The sequence below is a fragment of the Oryctolagus cuniculus genome, chromosome 8 (assembly GCF_964237555.1).
Source record: "Oryctolagus cuniculus chromosome 8, mOryCun1.1, whole genome shotgun sequence".
In the NCBI taxonomy this organism is placed as follows: domain Eukaryota; kingdom Metazoa; phylum Chordata; class Mammalia; order Lagomorpha; family Leporidae; genus Oryctolagus; species Oryctolagus cuniculus.
This window is the reverse complement of record NC_091439.1, coordinates 50,113,175-50,132,167: the sequence shown is the minus strand read 5'-3', so window position 1 is coordinate 50,132,167 and position 18,993 is coordinate 50,113,175. Positions and strand designations below refer to the sequence as shown.

The following is an 18,993-nucleotide window of genomic DNA, read 5'->3' as shown; positions in this document are numbered from 1 at the left end:
TAATAATAATTTTTAAAAATGTAAGTAATACAACTGGCTATTTTTACCTGTTTTCTGTGGCCCAATTACGAGGAATTTTGGTAAGTGGTCACATGTTTTCTCTCTGGACCAGATGTCTTTGTGGCGTTTATCATCACATGGATTCTGCAAGAAGGAAGAAAGGAATTTTACTGCATAATAAATGCTTGGCTCTGTTTTCTAAAACTTGTTCCAAAGAATGGTATCAAATTCTTGCTGATGACCTAGAGGCAGAAGTTCGAGTTCATTCTGGTTCATTTCCAAAGTTTCCATCTAAAATGATTGGCATTTTTCCTTTCCTTGAGGCAGTAGAGCAGCAGGTGAATCCCCCTGCTTATGTTTGGATAGATTCTGATCCTGGAGGTCCTACTCTATTTTTAGGCCATGTTTTACACATGTGTATCAGAAGGCTTACTTCGATCTACCTTGGTTTGACCACAGTTCTCAGATGTTAGCAATTTACTGTTTTTTTTTTTTTTTTTTCCCTCAATAGTCTGGGGTACCATCCTTGAACTGCAGACTTTCTCAAACTTTTCTTTTTGTATCACATTATGTGCTTTTCTCTGTTATCCAAGCTACTCCCATATTTCAGCCAATTTGCATAATCTGATAACATCTAGAACATTTCTAGGATGTACCCCACTTCTGAGCTCCTGACATAAACTTTACATTGCATATGTGGCATTTCTGTATAGTCATGATGAGGAAATTTCATTCTTAGCATGCTCAGTGTGTTCAGTGGTCCAATTTTGCCTCTCTCTAATGGCTATCTGTTGTTCCAATTTCTATCTCATTCCATTTGGCTGACCTAAATTTGTCATCCAGAGCTTGACACTTTTCAGAATTAAAATGACCTCTAGAATGAGGGAGCCACAGACAGAAGGGTCTTTCATCTGCTGGTTCACTCCCCATTTGGCTGCCATGGCCAGAGCTGGGCTGATCCAAAGCCAGGAGCCAGGAGCTTCCTCGGGATCACACAGGAGGTGCATGGGCCCAACTGGTGCACATATGGGATTTCAGTGACACAGGCAGAGGTTAGCTTATTGAGCCATAGTGCCAGCTTCCACCCTTGAATATTTTAGAAGTTGAGATGTCTGGAGCACATTGAGACATATTGTTCATGGTAGAGGGTAAATAACTTGCAACTCTTACTGCTCAAAATGATGCATAGTGTTTGATAGGCCTCTTTGAATTATGAAGGCAACATATCATTGCGCTAGAGAATAGCAGAAAATAGTATTATGAGTCATTTTTAAGTGATGTAAAAGGCTGATAGGTTTGAATGAAACCCCTATTTTGAAAGGGATCTGTGAGAAGTAAGACTGAGTTACAAACTACCTTTACATCTGGGTCCTATGATCTGGTAGGCACATGATGCTGTGACATCTACTGCATAAAAACATGCCCATTGGGATTTCGGTCCACCCTCACAATGCACATACTTATGATACTTTTGGAATTTTTATCATATTATTTCCATTATATTTGAAAGACAGAGACAGACAGACAGACAGACAGAGGATATTTTCCATCTGCTGTTCACTCCCCAAATTCCTGCAACAACTAAGGTGAGAACAGGCTGAAGCCAAGTACCTGGAATTCCATCCAAATCTCTCACATGGTTGGCAAGAACCCAACACATGGACCATCATTTGCTGCATCCCCAAGATCTCATTTGCAGGAAGCTGGATTGGATGTGGAGGAGCTAAGACTCAAATCAAGCACACTAAATAGGCACTTTTACATGAGACATGACCACCCTAAATGGTGACTTGAGCAGCTGTCAAAGGTCCACTCTGTAGACTATTAATATTTTGAAGCATAGTATATCATCCAAAGCACAAATAAGAGCTTCTGGCTTGCTGTGCTCTAGAAGAGCATGCTTGCCACTCCAATTATAACAAGAGTGAACTATAGTGTGAAAGACCAGTAATATACAAAGATCACTACATTATTTTGGAATTTACTTTGTGAAATATTATGTTATACATCTAGAATTTTTCTTTGAATTCACCAATTAAACCTGTGACAAAGGGAATTGACTAAAAACCAGTGAACTTGGCATTCTTAATTTGTTTTGTATCAGTGAGGTGTTATTTTATTTTCACTGGTGCCTATTTTATACTTTCTTTTTGTTTGGTATTCAGTCTCACACACCTCAGAGTTTTGCTTTAGCTTAACTATCCAATCATATTTTTCAAAGCAACAGAGAAAGTTAAATTACTTATCCCTACTTTTTCAGTTGGTAATGGCACATCCTCTGTTATTTTTTAGCATACAGATTTCCAGGAGACTATAGTGCATAATCTCTCTTGAATATAGTTTTCTTCCTACAAATTATTTCAGTAACCTAGACGTTTTAATGATATTGCCATGGGCAAGTTCTAAACTCTTTGCACCTCAGTTTCCCCTTAGTGAACTCCTGATTATCCTGTCTCCAGAATTAATCCAAGGTATAAATGCTATGAGGTAGGGCATTTAGTCCCTTAATCTTGCTCCTAGAAGATACTTAGCTATGTTAGTTCAGTATCCAGTTCCCTTCTTTGTTTCTATGCTTGAGGAATTAAATGATGGTGTAAACTGATTTGAGAAGAACTATAAACATCAATAAAACACAAATAAAATTGAAAAAAAAAGTCCAATGGAAAGTAAACCAAGATGACGTGATTTGTGGAAAAAAACAACTCTTCCTGTTTCTCCATTCCCATTTATTGTCAGTTGGAAAATGAGTACAATTGCAACATACGCCATGGCTCAGATATGGAAGCTACATGTATGTTGGAGTGTCTGCCAGCCTGGAGACCTAGGTGATCCTGTGGAGCAGAGCTCTCTGGTTCTTTTATATTACCTACTCATACTTGGACAGTTTTGTGAGTAAGAAATATATTTCTTTAATTTAGCCAATGTAATTTTCAATGTTGTCATCTCAATGTTGTCATCTGTACAAAGTTCCAGATGAACTAACCAGTGTGCTCAGTGATATAGCTGTATTGTTGGTTTACACTTTGGCACTAGTTTCCTGTCTCACGGTAAATCAGCAATAAACAACTAAAGTTTGTTTATGGGCTACACTCTGTGAAACTCTATTGTGAGTTGACAAGTGTCAACACCAACCTAACTACAGATACAATGTATTCAAGGTGTTGGCATTGTGGCAAGGCAGGTTAAACTGCCCCTCAAGATGCCAGCATGCCATATCAGAGTCCTTGCATGTATTCCCTGCTACATTGTTTCCTAGTAACTGGCATCCTGAGAGGCAGCAGGTTGATGCTGAAGTACTTAGGTCCCTGCAAACCATGTTGAAGACCCACATGGACTTCCTGGATCCAGCCTTCAGCCTGGTGAGTATTTGGGGAGTGAGCCAGGAAATGGAAGCTTGATCCCTCTCTCTCTCTTTCTGTGTGTGTGTGTGTTTCTCTCTTTGTCTTTCAAATAAATACATATTTAAAATATTTTGAACACTATTCACTATCCTATAAGTCTTCATGTCTGCCCCTTAATCTTCGAATGATTTAAGTTTTCTGTGTAAAGCACACATATTCCAATTCATAGTCAATATTTTTTATATACTTCTTTTTTTAAGATTTATTTCTTTATTCAAAAGGCAGAGTTAAAGAGGCAGAAAGAGAAAGAGAGAGAGAGAGAGAGAGAGAGGTCTTCCATCCACTGGTTCCCTCCCCAGATGGCTTCAATGGCTGGAGCTGAGTCAGGAGCTTCTTCCAGGTCTCCCACATAGGTGCAGGGGCTCAAGGACTTGAGTCATCTTCCACTGCTTTCCTAAGCCATAGCAGAGAGCTGGATAGGAAGTGGAGCACCAGGGACCTCGAAACAGCACCCATAAAGGATGCTGGAACTGTAGGCAGTGGCTTTACCCACTATGCCACAGAGTTGGCCCCTTGCATATACTTCTAACTTATGCTAGTATTCACTATAAATAATAATACCTTGATGTTATATCCTATATTTGTTTTTGAGCTCAGGAGGAAAACTGCTAATACATTAAGAATTTTTCCCAAATGCTTCTAACCTTATGCTCTCTATCTAAAAAATAATGTTTTGATACTATCTCGCTGATTGCTGACAACATTAAATGAGATAATATTTTAAATTACTAAACCATACTGTACACAAGAGAGTGCTTATGATTTGATTCTGTAATGTTGCTTGATTTCCCTTTGTCCAGATCAGTTGGGCAACTGGAGAAAAAGAAAAAAGTTGATTTTATTGATAGAATGGTTTGTGACAAGTACCCATATTAAGAGGAGACTTCTTCTTGCTGAAAAGCCCATGAGAGTATTTCAGGCATGGAAAGCCAAGACACTCTGGGGGAAAAATAAACAAACAAACAAACAAAAAACCTAAATGAAAGATCTCCACGAGTGAGATCCCAGTGGAAAGAATGGGTCATCAAAGAAGGAGGTACCTTTCTCTGAAGGGAGGAGAGAACTTCCACTTTGACCATGGCCTTGTGTAAATATGATCAGAGTCAGTGAACTCAGGGGGCTTCCATAGCCTTGGCAACTCATGACAAGAGCCTAGGGTGATTACTGATGCCATAAACAAGAGTGTCAATTTGTTAAGTCAACAACAGGAGTCACTGTGCACTTACTCTTCATGTAGGATCTCTGTCCTTAGTGTGCTGTACATTGAGATTTAATGCTATAACTAGTACTCAAACAGTATTTTTCACTTTATGTTTCTGTGTGGGAGCAAACTGTTGAAATGTTTACTTAATGTATGCTAAACTGATCTTCTGTATATAAAGAGAATCGAAAATGAATCTTGATGTGAATGGAAGGAGAGAGGGAGTGGGAAAGGGGAGGGTTGCGGGTGGGAGGGACGTTTGGGGGGGGTAGCCATTATAATCCATAAGCTGTACTTTGGAAATTTATATTCATTAAATAAAAGTTTTTTTTTTTTTTTTTTTTAAAGAGGAGACTTCTTGGTGCCAGGCATCTACAAACCTGTCCCTTCGTAGAAGTTTTACTTTACACAAATGACTAGACTTTTGGGATGTGTGTGTCACTTTATAGAGAAATAGCTTGAGGTTGTAGGCTGCCCTACCAGGTGATCCAAAGATCCTTGTATAAACCTAGTTCAATTCATTTCTGAATATACTTGCTGTCTGGATTTTGCAAGTCATCCAAATAGTAGTTTTAGCACCTCTTATCATTCAGATTGCAAAACAAACATTAGCCCATGTACGACCATAACAATGCTTTCTTCCAGTCCTGTCTCTGACATACCATGCACCGACAAAACAGTCACTGACATAACATGCAGAGTGTACATTTTGCTTCAAAACCTGCCCCCCATACATTCATACAAATGAGTTCCCAATGTTGTCTTTCACGGCAGCCTCAGGGACAACTTCTACTACTCAGTCACACACTCAGTTTAGAATTTAAACATTATTTTCTTCATATTACCATATAATTGCTTTAATTGTGAATGACCTCATTCCCTAACTATAGTTTAGATATTATGCAATAGAAAGGAGGTTTCTATGACCTACACTTATTGAATGTCCCCACACATAACTCAGCAAAGGACAGGTCTCTAAGTTCTTTCAGTTCATTGCTTTAGCAGAAGTAGAAGAGCAATCTGATGGATTATTCAGTGCTGCTATTGAAAGTCAAAATCTTATTTGTGACATCTTTCTTGGCTCTATATGTCCAGTGAGACCACTTATCTTTTTTATTGCAGTACCATGTCTTTCCCAGTCTAACTTTTGCTTGTAAAAGTGGTAAAATAAAATGACCACAGAAATATAAGACTTGAAAAGAGTTTTCTTTCTCACTAACACACGGAACATGGATAAAAATGTATTTTTTGTTACATAGTGACGCTAGTTAATGTGAGGGTATTTAAAGAAGTTTAAGGAAAAATGGAGTTACTAGATAAGTTTATATTGGTACAAGCATTTTTTGAAATTTGTGCAATTTTTTCCTTTTTTTTGTTTTAAAGATTCATTTTATTTATTTGAAAGGCAGAATTATAGACAGAGAGGCAGAGACAGAGGAATCTTCCAATTGCTCGTTCGCTCTTCAAATCACTGTAACAGCCAAGGATGGGCCAGGCCAAAACCAGCAGCCTGGAATTCCATTCGAGTCTCCCTCATGGATACAGTGGCCCAGGCACTTGAGTCATCCTCCATTGCTTTCCTACTAACATCAGCAGAGAGCTGGATTGGAGGTGGAGCAGTAGGGACTTGAACCAATGCTCATATGAGATGCCGGTGTCAAGGAGGTGGGTTAACCTACTGCACCACAATGCTGGCTCCTGTATTTTCAAAATACATATTTTCTTTTTTTTTAACTTTTATTTAATGAATATAAGTTTCCAAAGTACGAATAATGGATTACTATGGCTTCCCCCCCATACCGTCCCTCCCACCCACAACCCTCCCCTTTCCCACTCCCTCTCCCCTTCCATTCACATCAAGATTCATTTTCAATTATCTTAATATACAGAAGATCAGCTTAGTATACGTTAAGTAAGGATTTCAACAGTTTGCTCCCACACAGAAACATAAAGTGAAAAATAATAGATGATTTTTTTTTTTAATGATGATGAAAACAGATCAGACCTATTGTCATGTTTAATCCCAGTGAGAGTCAAGTTGGGAGTTGATAGTTTCTTTTTTTTTTTTTTTTTTTTTTTTACAGAGGATCAGTTTAGTATGCATTAAGTAAAGATTTCAACAGTTTGCACCCCCATAGAAACACAAAGTGAAATATATTGTTTGAGTACTTGTTATAGCATTAAATCTCAATGCACAGCACATTAAGGACAGAGATCCTACATGAGGAGTAAGTGCACAGTGACTCCTGTTGTTGACTTTACCAATTGACACTCCTGTCTATGGCATCAATAATCTCCCTATGCTCCAGTCATGAGTTTCCAAGGTTATGGAAGCCCTCTGAGTTCTCCGATTCTTATCTTGTTTAGACAAGGTCATAGTCAAAGTGGAGGTTCTCTCCTTCCTTCAGAGAAAGGTACCTCCTTCTTTGAAGACCTGTTCTTTCCACTGAGATCTCACTCACAGAGATCTTTTGCCAGAGTGTCTTGGCTTTCCATGCCTGAAATACTCTCATGGGCTTTTCAGCCAGATCCGAATGCCTTTAGGGCTGATTCTGAGGCCAGAGTGCTATTTAGGACATCTGCCATTCTATGAGTCTGCTGAGTATCTCACTTCCCATGTTGGATCACTCTCCCCTTTATTTATTCTATCGGTTAGTGTTAGCAGGTACTAGACTTGCTTATGTGCTCCCTTTGACTCTTAGTCCTTTCATTATGATCAATTGTGAACTGAAATTGATCACTTGGACTAGTGAGATGGCATTGGTACATGCCACCTTGATGGGATTAAATTGGAGTCCCCTGGTATGTTTCTAACTCTACCATTTGGGGCAAGTCAGCTTGAGCATGTCCCAAATTATATATCTCTTCCCTCTCTTATTCCTACTCTTATGTTTAACAGGGATCACATTTCAGTTAATTTTCAACACTTAAGAATAACTGTGTATTAATTACAGAATTAAACCAGTCATATTAAGTAGAACAGACAAAAAAACTACTAAGAGGGATAATGTATTAAGTTGTTCATTAACAGTCAGGGCTATGCTGATCAAGTCACCGTTTCCCATAGTGTCCATTCCACTTCAACAGGTTTCCTTTTTGGTGTTCAGTCAGTTGTCACCGATCAGGGAGAACATATGGTATTTGTCCCTTTGGGACTGGCTTATTTCACTCAGCATGATGTGTTCCAGATTCCTCCATTTTGTTGCAAATGACTGGATTTCATTGTTTCTTACTGCGGTATAGTATTCTAAAGAGTACATATCCCATAATTTCTTTATCCAGTCTACCGTTGATGGGCAAAATACATATTTTCAATCAAAGTTGTGAAGGTGCCACATATGCACAAATTTCAAAATTTTTAAGATTATTTTTTCCATTATATTTCCATGAATTTTTTGAAGTCCTCTGTATCTAGTTGTACTTCTCCCAGTTAGTCATAGTGATAGGAATAAACCAGCAGATGAAGGTACTTGTATCCTAAGAGGTCAACAATACTTGCTGCTCCAAATGTTTTTATTACTAACAAATCAAGTAACATTACTTCAGTTTTTCCTATAAGCATCTTACGATCTGTGGCATGCATATTCCTCAATCTAGGCAGATTGCCCTTCTTTATAACTGCACTCCTTCTAAGGTATGGTATTTTAAGGCTTTCCAGATGCCCATATTTCTGCTTTTACTTCTTCCTGGCATATTTCCTCTTGTCTGTTAATCAAAACTTTATTAAAATGGTGTTTGTGTTTCCTCTTTTATATATCAGAAATGTTTATTTAGACATTTTCTTTTCCTCTGACATTCTTTGTATTGCATGAATATTTGAGTGTCTGCAAGCAAATTGTACATACGAAGTTTTATATATCCCTTTCTATATTCCAAGCACTTTCTTCACATAGATTATTTCTAATCTCGAAAGCAACCTGGAAATATAGCTATTGTTATTAATATCCTTCATTGCAGTGAATGAAGCTGAGATACAAGAAGTTTTATTTAGGTATGGAGGGTCACAGAGCAAGTTAGTTTCAGATTTGAAATCTAAAATTGGGATTAAATCGTGTAATTAAATTGTGTGTGAGTGCATGCAAGTGGCATGTGTCTGCGTTTGTGTGCTTGTGCTTTGGCAATGAATCTGAAGATTAAATGATATTCCAAAGGAAACAGTAGGCACCTCCTTGCATTTTCATAGTTTATACTATTACTATTGCTTTAATTTTTAAATTTATTTTATTTGAAAGAGTAACAGAGAGAGGGAGGGAGGGAGGGAGAGAGAGAGAGAAGGAATGACAGAGACAGACCTTCTATTCATTGGCTCACCCCCTAAGTGGCTGCAAAGGCTGGGGCTCTCCAGATTAAAGCCAGGAGCCCGGGAACTCCATTCTGGTCTCCCACCTGAGATGCAGGGGTCCTAGTATCTGAGTCAAACTTTTCTGCCTCCCAGGATACATTAGTAGGAAGCTGGATCAGAAGCAGAGCAGCCAGGATTGGAAACCAGCATTCCCATATATGTGATGCCAGCATTTTATGTGGCAGCTTAACACATTGCTGGCCTCCGTGTTAATTTTTTAAGTTAGAAAATTACAAAGCAGTTATGTATATCCTTTTTCATTCTTCAATATGATTGTTCTATGTATAACTGGAGCAAATAACAATTTACTGTTTTAATGTCTAGCAGTGTAGATATATTTAAACTTTAAAAGGAATTTAGTTAAAATAGATTTAGGAGGCTATGGTTAAAGTGTCATAGTGAAGATACAGGTAACTCAGTTCTCATGCAGGTAAAGGTGATTCAGTACATGGAATACATGAAGCAGAGTTACTTTTAAGTATCTATAAATACTTAGGTTGAAGGTTACCTAAAGCAGTGAGCAAGGAAAGGGAAATAAATTCTAAAGAAATTATGCATCTTAGAAGGATATGAGCACCTGGATTTTTTTTTCTCCTCCAAATAAATACAAATTGCATATTTTCTTTTTTTAAGATCTATTTATTTATTGTGAAAGAGTTATGGAGATAGAGTGTGCGTGTGGGAGAGAGAGAGAGAGAGAGAGAGAGATTCTCCATCTGCTGGTTCACACCTCAGATGGCCATAACTGCCAATACTGAGCCAGGAGCAAGGAGCCAGGAGCCAGGAGCTTCATCCAGGTCTCCCACCTGAGTGGCAATGGCTCAAACACTTAGGCCATCTGCTATGGCCTGGAAAGCAGTAGAACATGGCCCAAGTGCTTGGACCCCTACACCTGAATGGGATGGGCCTAGCACTGACTGTTGCAGCCCTCTGGGGAGTGAACCAGCGGAGTGAAGATCACTCTCACTTTCTCTCTCTTTCTCTCTCTGCCTCTGCTTCTCTGTAATTCTGCCTTTCAAATAAATAAATATCAAAAAAATAATGTAGGGGCTTGAACTGTGGTGTAGTGGGCTAAGCTTCCACCTTGTGGAACCACCATCCCATACGAGTGTCAGTTCGTATCCTGGGTGCTCCTCTTCCTATACAGCTCTCTGCTATGGCCTGGGAAGACAGTGGAAGATAGAACAAGTACTTGGGCCCCTGCTCTCACGTGGGAGACCTGGAGGAAGTTCCTGGCTCCTGGCTTCATATTGACCTAGCTCCAGCTGTTGCTATCATTTGGGAGTGAACCAGCAGATGGAAGACCTTTCTCTCTGTCTCTCCCTCTTCTGTAACTCTGCCTCTCAAATAAATAAATAAAATAAAATAAATATTGCAATTAACCTTAATTTGAGGTCATATTTTATGAAATACTTGAAAATAACTCATTAAATGTAAATACTCTAAGCCTACATTGAAAAATAATGTAATTATTAAAAGTAATCAATGTAATTAATTAAAATTTTATACGAATACAATAAACCTCATTTTGAAGTCCATATTTTTGTAGAATACATGGAAAACATCTAATTGGTTTTATATTTTTAAGCCTGCATCGCCTTTCATGCTGCTAAAAATCTATCTTGCTCCTCATTTCACATCTTTCACTTACAAGTACAGTGTGGAGTGATCAACCCAAGATTGATTATGCCCATTCCATGTCATGTGCTTGTTTCAGATATGCAGGACATATCTAAACCTTAATGGCTGAAACTTCTAAAATGCCCAATGCTCATGGTAGAAGAATTATTTTGTTAAACACAGACATTTCAGAAGTCATCACTTTCATCTTCATTTTACTCTCTACTTGCCTCCTGCTAATCCGACATCACTATTTAAAGAAGAAAGCAATACAATCTATTTTGGAAATATTATTCTTATTCCTCTCTATATGGCTGTGTTATTTTGAAATGTCTTTGACTTATTACATTTTACCTTGGACATGTCCATAAAAACCATTTTTCAAGTCTGTATTATACTGACTGGTGACTTTCAATTGTCTCTCAGTGTCATTTAAGCATAATACAACCTACATGCATTTCAGTAGTTCCAGAATGTTTATTCTTGTTGCTTCCATCAACAAATCCTCATGGGAACACTCCAAAACAGATGCCATCATTATCAATACCATAATCTAACTTTTGCTCCATGGAAAACTCACCCACTCACACATTTCTTCCGAGTGTACCCATCAACTTGAATGTGTCTCCATAGTCTTCCTGCAGCACTTCATTGTTTATTTCTCAAACACTTCTACCATAGTACCCTGAATTACAGGGGGATATCAATACTGTCCTCTTGGTGGTAGGAGTTGACAGGAGGGGGCCCTTGTTGTGTTTGGACCTGGGGTGATAGCTTCAAGAGTGCTGCTTTAAGCACAAAGTGTTTCTAATTTATCGTCTTCGCAATATACACTGTATTATACTCAAGTCTATTTCAATAAATTAATACTATTGGTACTCTTTCATGATATACCCACAGTAAAATTGGCCCCAGGGAAAAGTGGCTTGTTTATTCTGTAGCTCTGTCTTTACACAGATAACAGCACACTCGTGCACATATCACTTTATAATATTATCTGTGTTTTATGGATATTATGGTAGGGAATACATAGGCAAGTCAATAAATAAAATTATATTTTAAGACTGCTGTTAGTCAGTTCAGTTAGTCTTTATATAATATTATGCACTCATAACATTAAAGAAATCAAATGATTCTGTTAGGCACACACAAAAGTTCAGGTTTTTGTTGTTGTTTCACTTGGATTAGGTGATTAAATGTATTTTTATGATGACTTTAATTCAGAAATTATGAAAGTATTACAACATTTTTATTTTATTATTTTAGAGAGCTATCTAAAAAAAGTTTTTCCTTGGCCAAATCTCAATAAATGCTTTGTGTGAGGAAATTTCAAACTTGACAAGAATGTATTGGCAATTGATGGATGGGGGTGAAGGGAAACAAGGCATATGCCACCATTCTTGAATATCAGAGTGATGACAGCCTTGTAAAATCATAATGGCAAACAGCTATAGTGTAAATTAAAGAATTAAAATTGTGAGGAATCATTTCCACATCTCGAAGGCATTCCTGAATGATTTAAAGAATATATTATTGCTGAGTTAGGAAGAGATGAACACTGTAATATATAAAGTTCAATTTTGATTAGAAAATATATTTAAGATGATCATAACATTTGTCTTCCACTTTGTTATTTGTAGAGTCATAAACATTTTTGCTGATTATTTCACTGGAAAGGCTAAGCGATGTATGAATGAAAGTGAAAATCATGCAATCAGAGAGCTCCAATTTCTCCAGCTTTGAAGTAATTATTGATAGATAGCTCTGTCTTTAAGCAAACAAGTTCTACTACCCTTTCTTGAAAGGTCTTATTGCTCTCACTCAAGAAGTCATCCAGGGTATCCTTGTTTTATAGGCAAACTGTTGCCCCAAGTCTCTGTTTTCTGTTGTTGCCAATTTTGGCAAAACAAACAAACAAACAAAAAGCTTCTGGTGTTATCTTTATCGACCATCATTTTTTTTTTTTTTTTTTGACAGGCAGAGTGGACAGTGAGAGAGAGAGACAGAGAGAAAGGTCTTCCTTTTGCCGTTGGTTCACCCTCCAATGGCCGCCGCGGCTGGTGCGCTGCAGCCGGCGCACCGCGCTGATCCGATGGCAGGAGCCAGGAGCCAGGTGCTTTTCCTGGTCTCCCATGGGGTGCAGGGCCCAAGCACCTGGGCCATCCTCCACTGCACTCCCTGGCCACAGCAGAGGGCTGGCCTGGAAGAGGAGCAACCAGGACAGAATCCGGCGCCCTGACCGGGACTAGAACCCGGTGTGCTGGCACCGCTAGGCGGAGGATTAGCCTAGTGAGCTGCGGCGCCGGCCCGACCATGATCTTTTAAAATCACTTCTCTCCAGGGTCTGGAGCTAGTTGTTCCTTATTGCCAATCAAATCCAGATTACCCTTGGAAGCTTTCAAAGCTTTCCCCATTGACTTGGCCATGCTCCTCTGGATTTCTATTTGCATCCCCACTCTTAGCTAACAAATGTGGTCCTTTCATTTTTTTGTTTTGTTTTGTTTTTTTGTACACACACTTCCACACCTCTGTTTTTGTTAACTCTGTCTTAACATTTTAAAGTCAGGGGCTAAAGGCAATTTTGCTGAATTCGGTTTTAGGTTACAAATATGAATAAACATCATCTCACCTTTTAATGTTTGCATGAGCTGGAGTATGACAGGCACAAGTATCTGCATACTGTATGGTAAGTGAAATAAACAATTGCAGGTGCCAGTGAGAAAAAAAGATATGACAATTTTTATTGTCATTTTCTTATAACAAAGAACTACTATGGTTTAAGTTTCATAAAAGTAAAGGTCTTCCTTTTTATTATGTAGGAGCTGAATACATTCACACAAAACACTCTGGCAGACTCTTCTAAAGTAAGAAATTATCCCTGAAATTTCATCCTTTATAGAGTTAAGGATAGAATTGATTTGTTTTTGTAAGTGTCAGCCACCATCTTGGGCTGGAGTAGGAATAAGAAAAACCTTGGCTTTAGTCCCGACTTTTCTGTAATAAAGCAAAATGAGTTAGAATTGGGGCATTTCATTTCATTGTATGTCACCCATTTCCTCTATAAAATGAATAGGTTAGGCTGCATGCCTCTAACTCCTTATTCTGCTCTTACAATCCACAGTTCTCTGTATCCACATTCATTCATTACTTCAACAGATACATCATAATAGAACTCTGGATATTTATGCCACAAGATCTGGTGATTTGTTTATGTCACCAACATCCAAATCTCACCATTCCTAAACTTGGGCTGAAAGCTTTGACAGCTGGAATCAACAAAGGCACCAGAGGTGGAAGGTGAACACTCTCTGATTTACTTTCCCACTTCTTTAACCCTTGGGACTCTGGCACAGAAGGAGAGAAGCTGCAGCTCTTACAGCATTCCCCTAGTCACACTCAGTGAGCAGGAATCCACAGCTCAGCTCGCTTGGCATGTTTGTAGATAGTGAGACTCTGGAGCCTTGAGTGAAGATTGAGACTGAGCTAACCTGACAGCTTGAGAGCTTAAAAGCATCGATTAGAGAATGCACAAGAATTTGACCTTCCAACTGCCTCCATGCTGTGGTTTTCGTTGACAGTGGGAGATTTATTTATTTTAAGAGGAGATGCGATTCTTTCATGCTTTGTGTGATTATTCTACCAAAATAATAAAGGACATGAATTAATAAGTACCCGAGAGTATAATTTTAAGAGTCTTACACACGAGAGACTAGATTCACAAAAGTGCAGTTCAGAGATAGTATTCCAGGTGTGTTCTCAGCACACACTCCTGTACTGATCAGCTTTGGAAGAATTAACTTCCATTGAGAAAGGAGCATCAACGCCCTAAGCCCTACTTGTCCTGCTGCCTCTTGGCAGATATCCATCTTGCACTTCTTAATTAGGTGACAAGGCAGCTCACATATATGATAGTTAGTGCTAATGAAAATGTACATAAGAAACCCAAATAAATTAAACAGATGCAAAGATTATCACTTTACACTTTTCAATTTGTGATAATAAAAAAGTGTGAATTGAAAATGTAAAATAAAAATAACAGCTGACTCACACTTAAAGGGAAGATAATAAATAAAAAGTCAAACCCATAAATATGAAAGGTAACTTAAATTTTTTGACAATACACAACAACTAAAAGACATAAACTATTTTTCTATCCTAACTCTATAGGGTGGTGATGAAAGGGTTGTAAAATGTTTATCAATTAATACTGGGTTAATTTATACATACTTGGAGAACTAAATTTGCATTCTGTAAAGGAAATTATTGACAATATCTAGAGAATTTTTGTTTGTTATAAATACGAATATGAAAGAAGAGATACCCACAAAGGAAGAGAATGCAGAAAGTATGCACTTTATTGTACTTCACCATTTGCGGTTTCTTGGATGTTGCTGATCATCAGCAAAGATCATCCAATTTGTGCAATGAGTTCACTATTCTCAAAATCACACGCACCTAAAGAATTCTCTTGTGAACATAACTACTCCTCGGTTTGCAATTCCTTGTTTTCCTTCTTAAATATATTTAGGAAAACATGATACTTTGGTTAATGGAAAATGTTTGCAAGCTTATCTACTTTTTTAATCAAAGGAACTCATATAAACTATAGAATTCCCGTGATAGTAAAGAGATTCTTTCAAGAAAAAGTATTTAGTGCTGAGTTATTTAAATACTCTAGGTATAGGCTACAGTATGATAACATATATGAAGATTCCTAAACTTATATAAATAATAATGATAATAAAATCTGTGAAATCTATGTGATATTCTCTCATTATTATTATTTTTTTTTTGACTGGCAGAGTGGACAGTGAGAGAGAGAGACAGAGAGAAAGGTCTTCCTTTTGCCGCTGGTTCACCCTCCAATGTCCGCCTTGGCCGGCGCGCTGCGGCTGGCGCACCGCGCTGATCCGATGGCAGGAGCCAGGTTCTTCTCCTGGTCTCCCATGCAGGTGCAGGGCCCAAGGACTTGGGCCATCCTCCACTGCACTCCGGGCCACAGCAGAGAGCTGGCCTGGAAGAGGGGCAACCGGGACAGAATCCGGCTCCCCAACCGGGACTAGAACCCCGTGTGCTGGTGCCGCAAGGCAGAGGATTAGCCTAGTAAGCCGCGGCGCCGGCTCTCTCATTAATTCTTTTACTTTCAATTATTTATATTGGAGGGTGAACCAACGGCAAAGGAAGACCTTTCTCTCTGTCTCTCTCTCTCACTGTCCACTCTGCCTGTCAAAAAAAAATTTATTTATTGAGTTCTTTGTTGTTGTATTCTTTTCATAATCATTTGCTTTGACTTTTATTAAGAACTTCCTGGGAATCACTATTGCTATTCAAATTTAAAATGTAAACAGCGTTTGCAAATATTTTACTTATGTATATATGTATTTCTTAGGTCTTCCAAAATGACATAATTATTCAAATAATCATGATTTTTCCTATTTCTGATTTTCATTTGTAACTCCATCAGAAAATTTTGTGTTTAATAAACAATAAATCAATATTTAAAGTCATGTTGACCAAATATATTACAGATGGCATATCTTCAGTTACATTCACTCTTCAAAAAAGTAACAGTGTCAATGACATCCAGAAATATCAATAAATATAATTCTTTATTTTAAAAGCTCATACATATCAGGAAATGCAAGTCATTGCTATTTCTTTATAATATTTTTCCTAAAGTAAAAGAAGTATATCTTGGATCCATTGACATTATGTGTCAGCACTCTGAAATCTTTACTAATTTGTGGTTTTTGATTGCTGTACCATAAATTATAAATATCTCATATATAAATTTGTGCAAGAAAATAATTGATTAACTATCAATAATTTATCAACTTTATAAAGATGTGTGAGCTCTTTGGAGTTACCAACTTTTATGAAATAGAAGGCTTTTAGTATATGTATTGCCAAAGCAAGCAACATCCATTTGGTGTGACTTTATATAATCATAAAGATTGTGTTTCTATCCATTTATTTGTCTACATAACATATTTAAATATTTAATATGAATGGTCAAACAACTTATTGGATAGGCAAAATAATTAGACTCTGAAGTTTAAAGGAAACACAAATGGTGAGGCATTCCTGAATAAATGGTCAGAATCAGGTATGACTTACTGGAGCAGTTTCTTATAATATATTTATTTAATTTTTATTACTTTCAGGACAACAAATTTCATGTATTTCATAGATGAAATTCTAAGAAAATACTCATACATTCTTCCCTCCCTCCTTTAATACCTTATCCTTCCTTCTCTTCTTTTGTCCCTTCAGTGTTTGTAATAACAAACTTTCAATTTACTTTATAATCACAGGCATTCTTAACACAACACTAACCATAATGTTCAAGAAGTAAAAAATAGAAAGATCACTCTTCCACTGGAGTATAGACTAGGGTTATAAACAATAATCAAATCACAAGATGTCAGTTTCATTCTTATACATTGTTTTTCTATTCTATATTACCTGCCACATATCCGAGAAAACATATGGTATTAATCTTTTTGGGACTGGCTTATTTCACTAATCATAATGGTCTCCAGTTACATCACATGATGGTGAATAAGGTGTCAGTCTTCCACCAGCTTTCAGAGAAAATGTTGTATCTTATTCTTCTTCCCATGCCGTAGAACAGCTAGCCTTGCTCTACATATAGCAGATGCCAATAACCATATGCTGAAAGAGTTCCTTACTATATAGACAGACTGGCATGTGCAGGATTTATAGACTATTGAAAAACAAATCGTCTCCAGGAGAGGGGGGATGGTAGAAAGTATGTTTCACAGTAATTTCTCATTAGTAATGATGTTAGTTCTCTACCAACTGCTTAGCAGGGGATCATCTGATCTGTTCTCTGCAGCTAGCTTATTGATTGTGTGGGTCGATGTAATCTGATGCAAAAAGAACTAAGAAAGTGGGAGGCAGCATATTCCTAGATAACTGCTAAGAAGCAGAGAGGTTATATTTCATGCATCCAAGCTGAGTAGCCTCCCATGAAGTTATTGGTAAAAGCAATCTAAAACTGACAATTTTGTTTTATCAGTGTCTAATCATTAGTTAGATGTACAGAAATGTGAAGATATACTAAAGAGAAACTAAATCTATATGGGAACAAAATAAAAATTGCTTTTCTTTTTGCATCTTCAGTATTGATATCAAAGTCTTAGAAGAGAATGGCTCAGAATTTCCATCTCCCTAGATATCCGATGCTTAACCATTTGGTTTCTAGTTATTCCTCACACTATGTGCAAGTCAACATGATTAGCTTGGAAAAGAAGACAATAAAACAACACCCACACGGCAAAATTCTCAAACCAACCTATCAACCAATTTAACACCCATCCTCCAAATGCAAACACTTTATCTATAAAACAGACAAAAATATTGTTGAAGAAAAGAATGAAACTATTGAATAAAAGAGCACTTTGTCTTAATTGCAAATTTAATATATTCAATAGAGTACCTAAGACAAATGAGACACTCAAGATTGCCAATTTCTTGCCCTCCACCCCAGGAGACAATGCTAAATGTTACCTGCCAGAGAGGGTCTTTTTGCTCAGGGAAGAGCTCAAAGTACTTGTGGGCCAGTTGCACTGGAGGAAGAGTTTGCAGTCTCAGGTTGGTCCAGCTGTGCACGAAGTTGGCCAAGTTCACAAAGGTATATAATCCTAGGCGGTCGTTCCCATAGTTCGATAAGTGGGTCATGAAAATGCTGATCTGAAAGATAAAAAGAAATGGCCACAGGATCATTCACTTAAGCTCACACGTAAGCTCAAAAGTGGCAATACAAGCTCCATATGGCACCTCATCTAAAACTGGAATTTATGGGAAGTACAACTATCTTTTTTTGTAAGAAGCTCTCATTTCAAATTATATCAATATCACACTTATAGTTTTGACCTAATTGGGGAATTATTGATGCAAAGCTTAACATAAGAATTCATCATTTTCTACTGGAAAAACTTTTTGTACTTATTCCTCCATTCCATATGATTTTCAAAGGTAAGTCTTAGAAATCCATTTTACTTCTTACCTTACAGATCTCTAAGAGTCATAATGCAACCCAAGTATTGTAGTAAGTTAAAAATTGAAATTGGCATTTCTTCATATGAAGCTAACCAACAGTTTAGCATTATCTTACCTACCAGTTTTTTTTTTTTTTTCGTATGATGGAACCAATACCATCAAACCTCCAAGTTTAGTAACTTCTAGAGTAGTGAAGAATCAAGATTAGATCAGTTCTAACTGTTCCAGGTATTTTCTGGCATACATATGTATACATATTGAAATGAAATCAGACTTGAGAAAACTTGTTTCCTTGTGATAAAATGAAGAATTCTTACTGTAGTAATGAAACTGTTAAATTCTACGCAGAAACTTATTTCATATAGGCCAAAACTCTTCCCTACATATAAATCACTTTACTATTT

The 18,993-nt window shown here is 37.4% G+C and overlaps 1 protein-coding gene across 1 annotated transcript in view; it reads right to left on the bottom strand.

Moving 5' to 3' along the window:
- Nucleotides 1–18,993, bottom strand: part of NDST4 (N-deacetylase and N-sulfotransferase 4) — a 295,027-nt gene that overhangs the window by 27,210 nt on the left and 248,824 nt on the right. The window contains exons 7-8 of the mRNA XM_051820067.2: nucleotides 18,098–18,280; nucleotides 48–144 (exon numbers count right to left, since the gene is read on the bottom strand). Coding sequence (XP_051676027.2) covers nucleotides 48–144; nucleotides 18,098–18,280 — 280 coding nt within the window. The remainder of the gene's footprint in view (nucleotides 1–47; nucleotides 145–18,097; nucleotides 18,281–18,993) is intronic.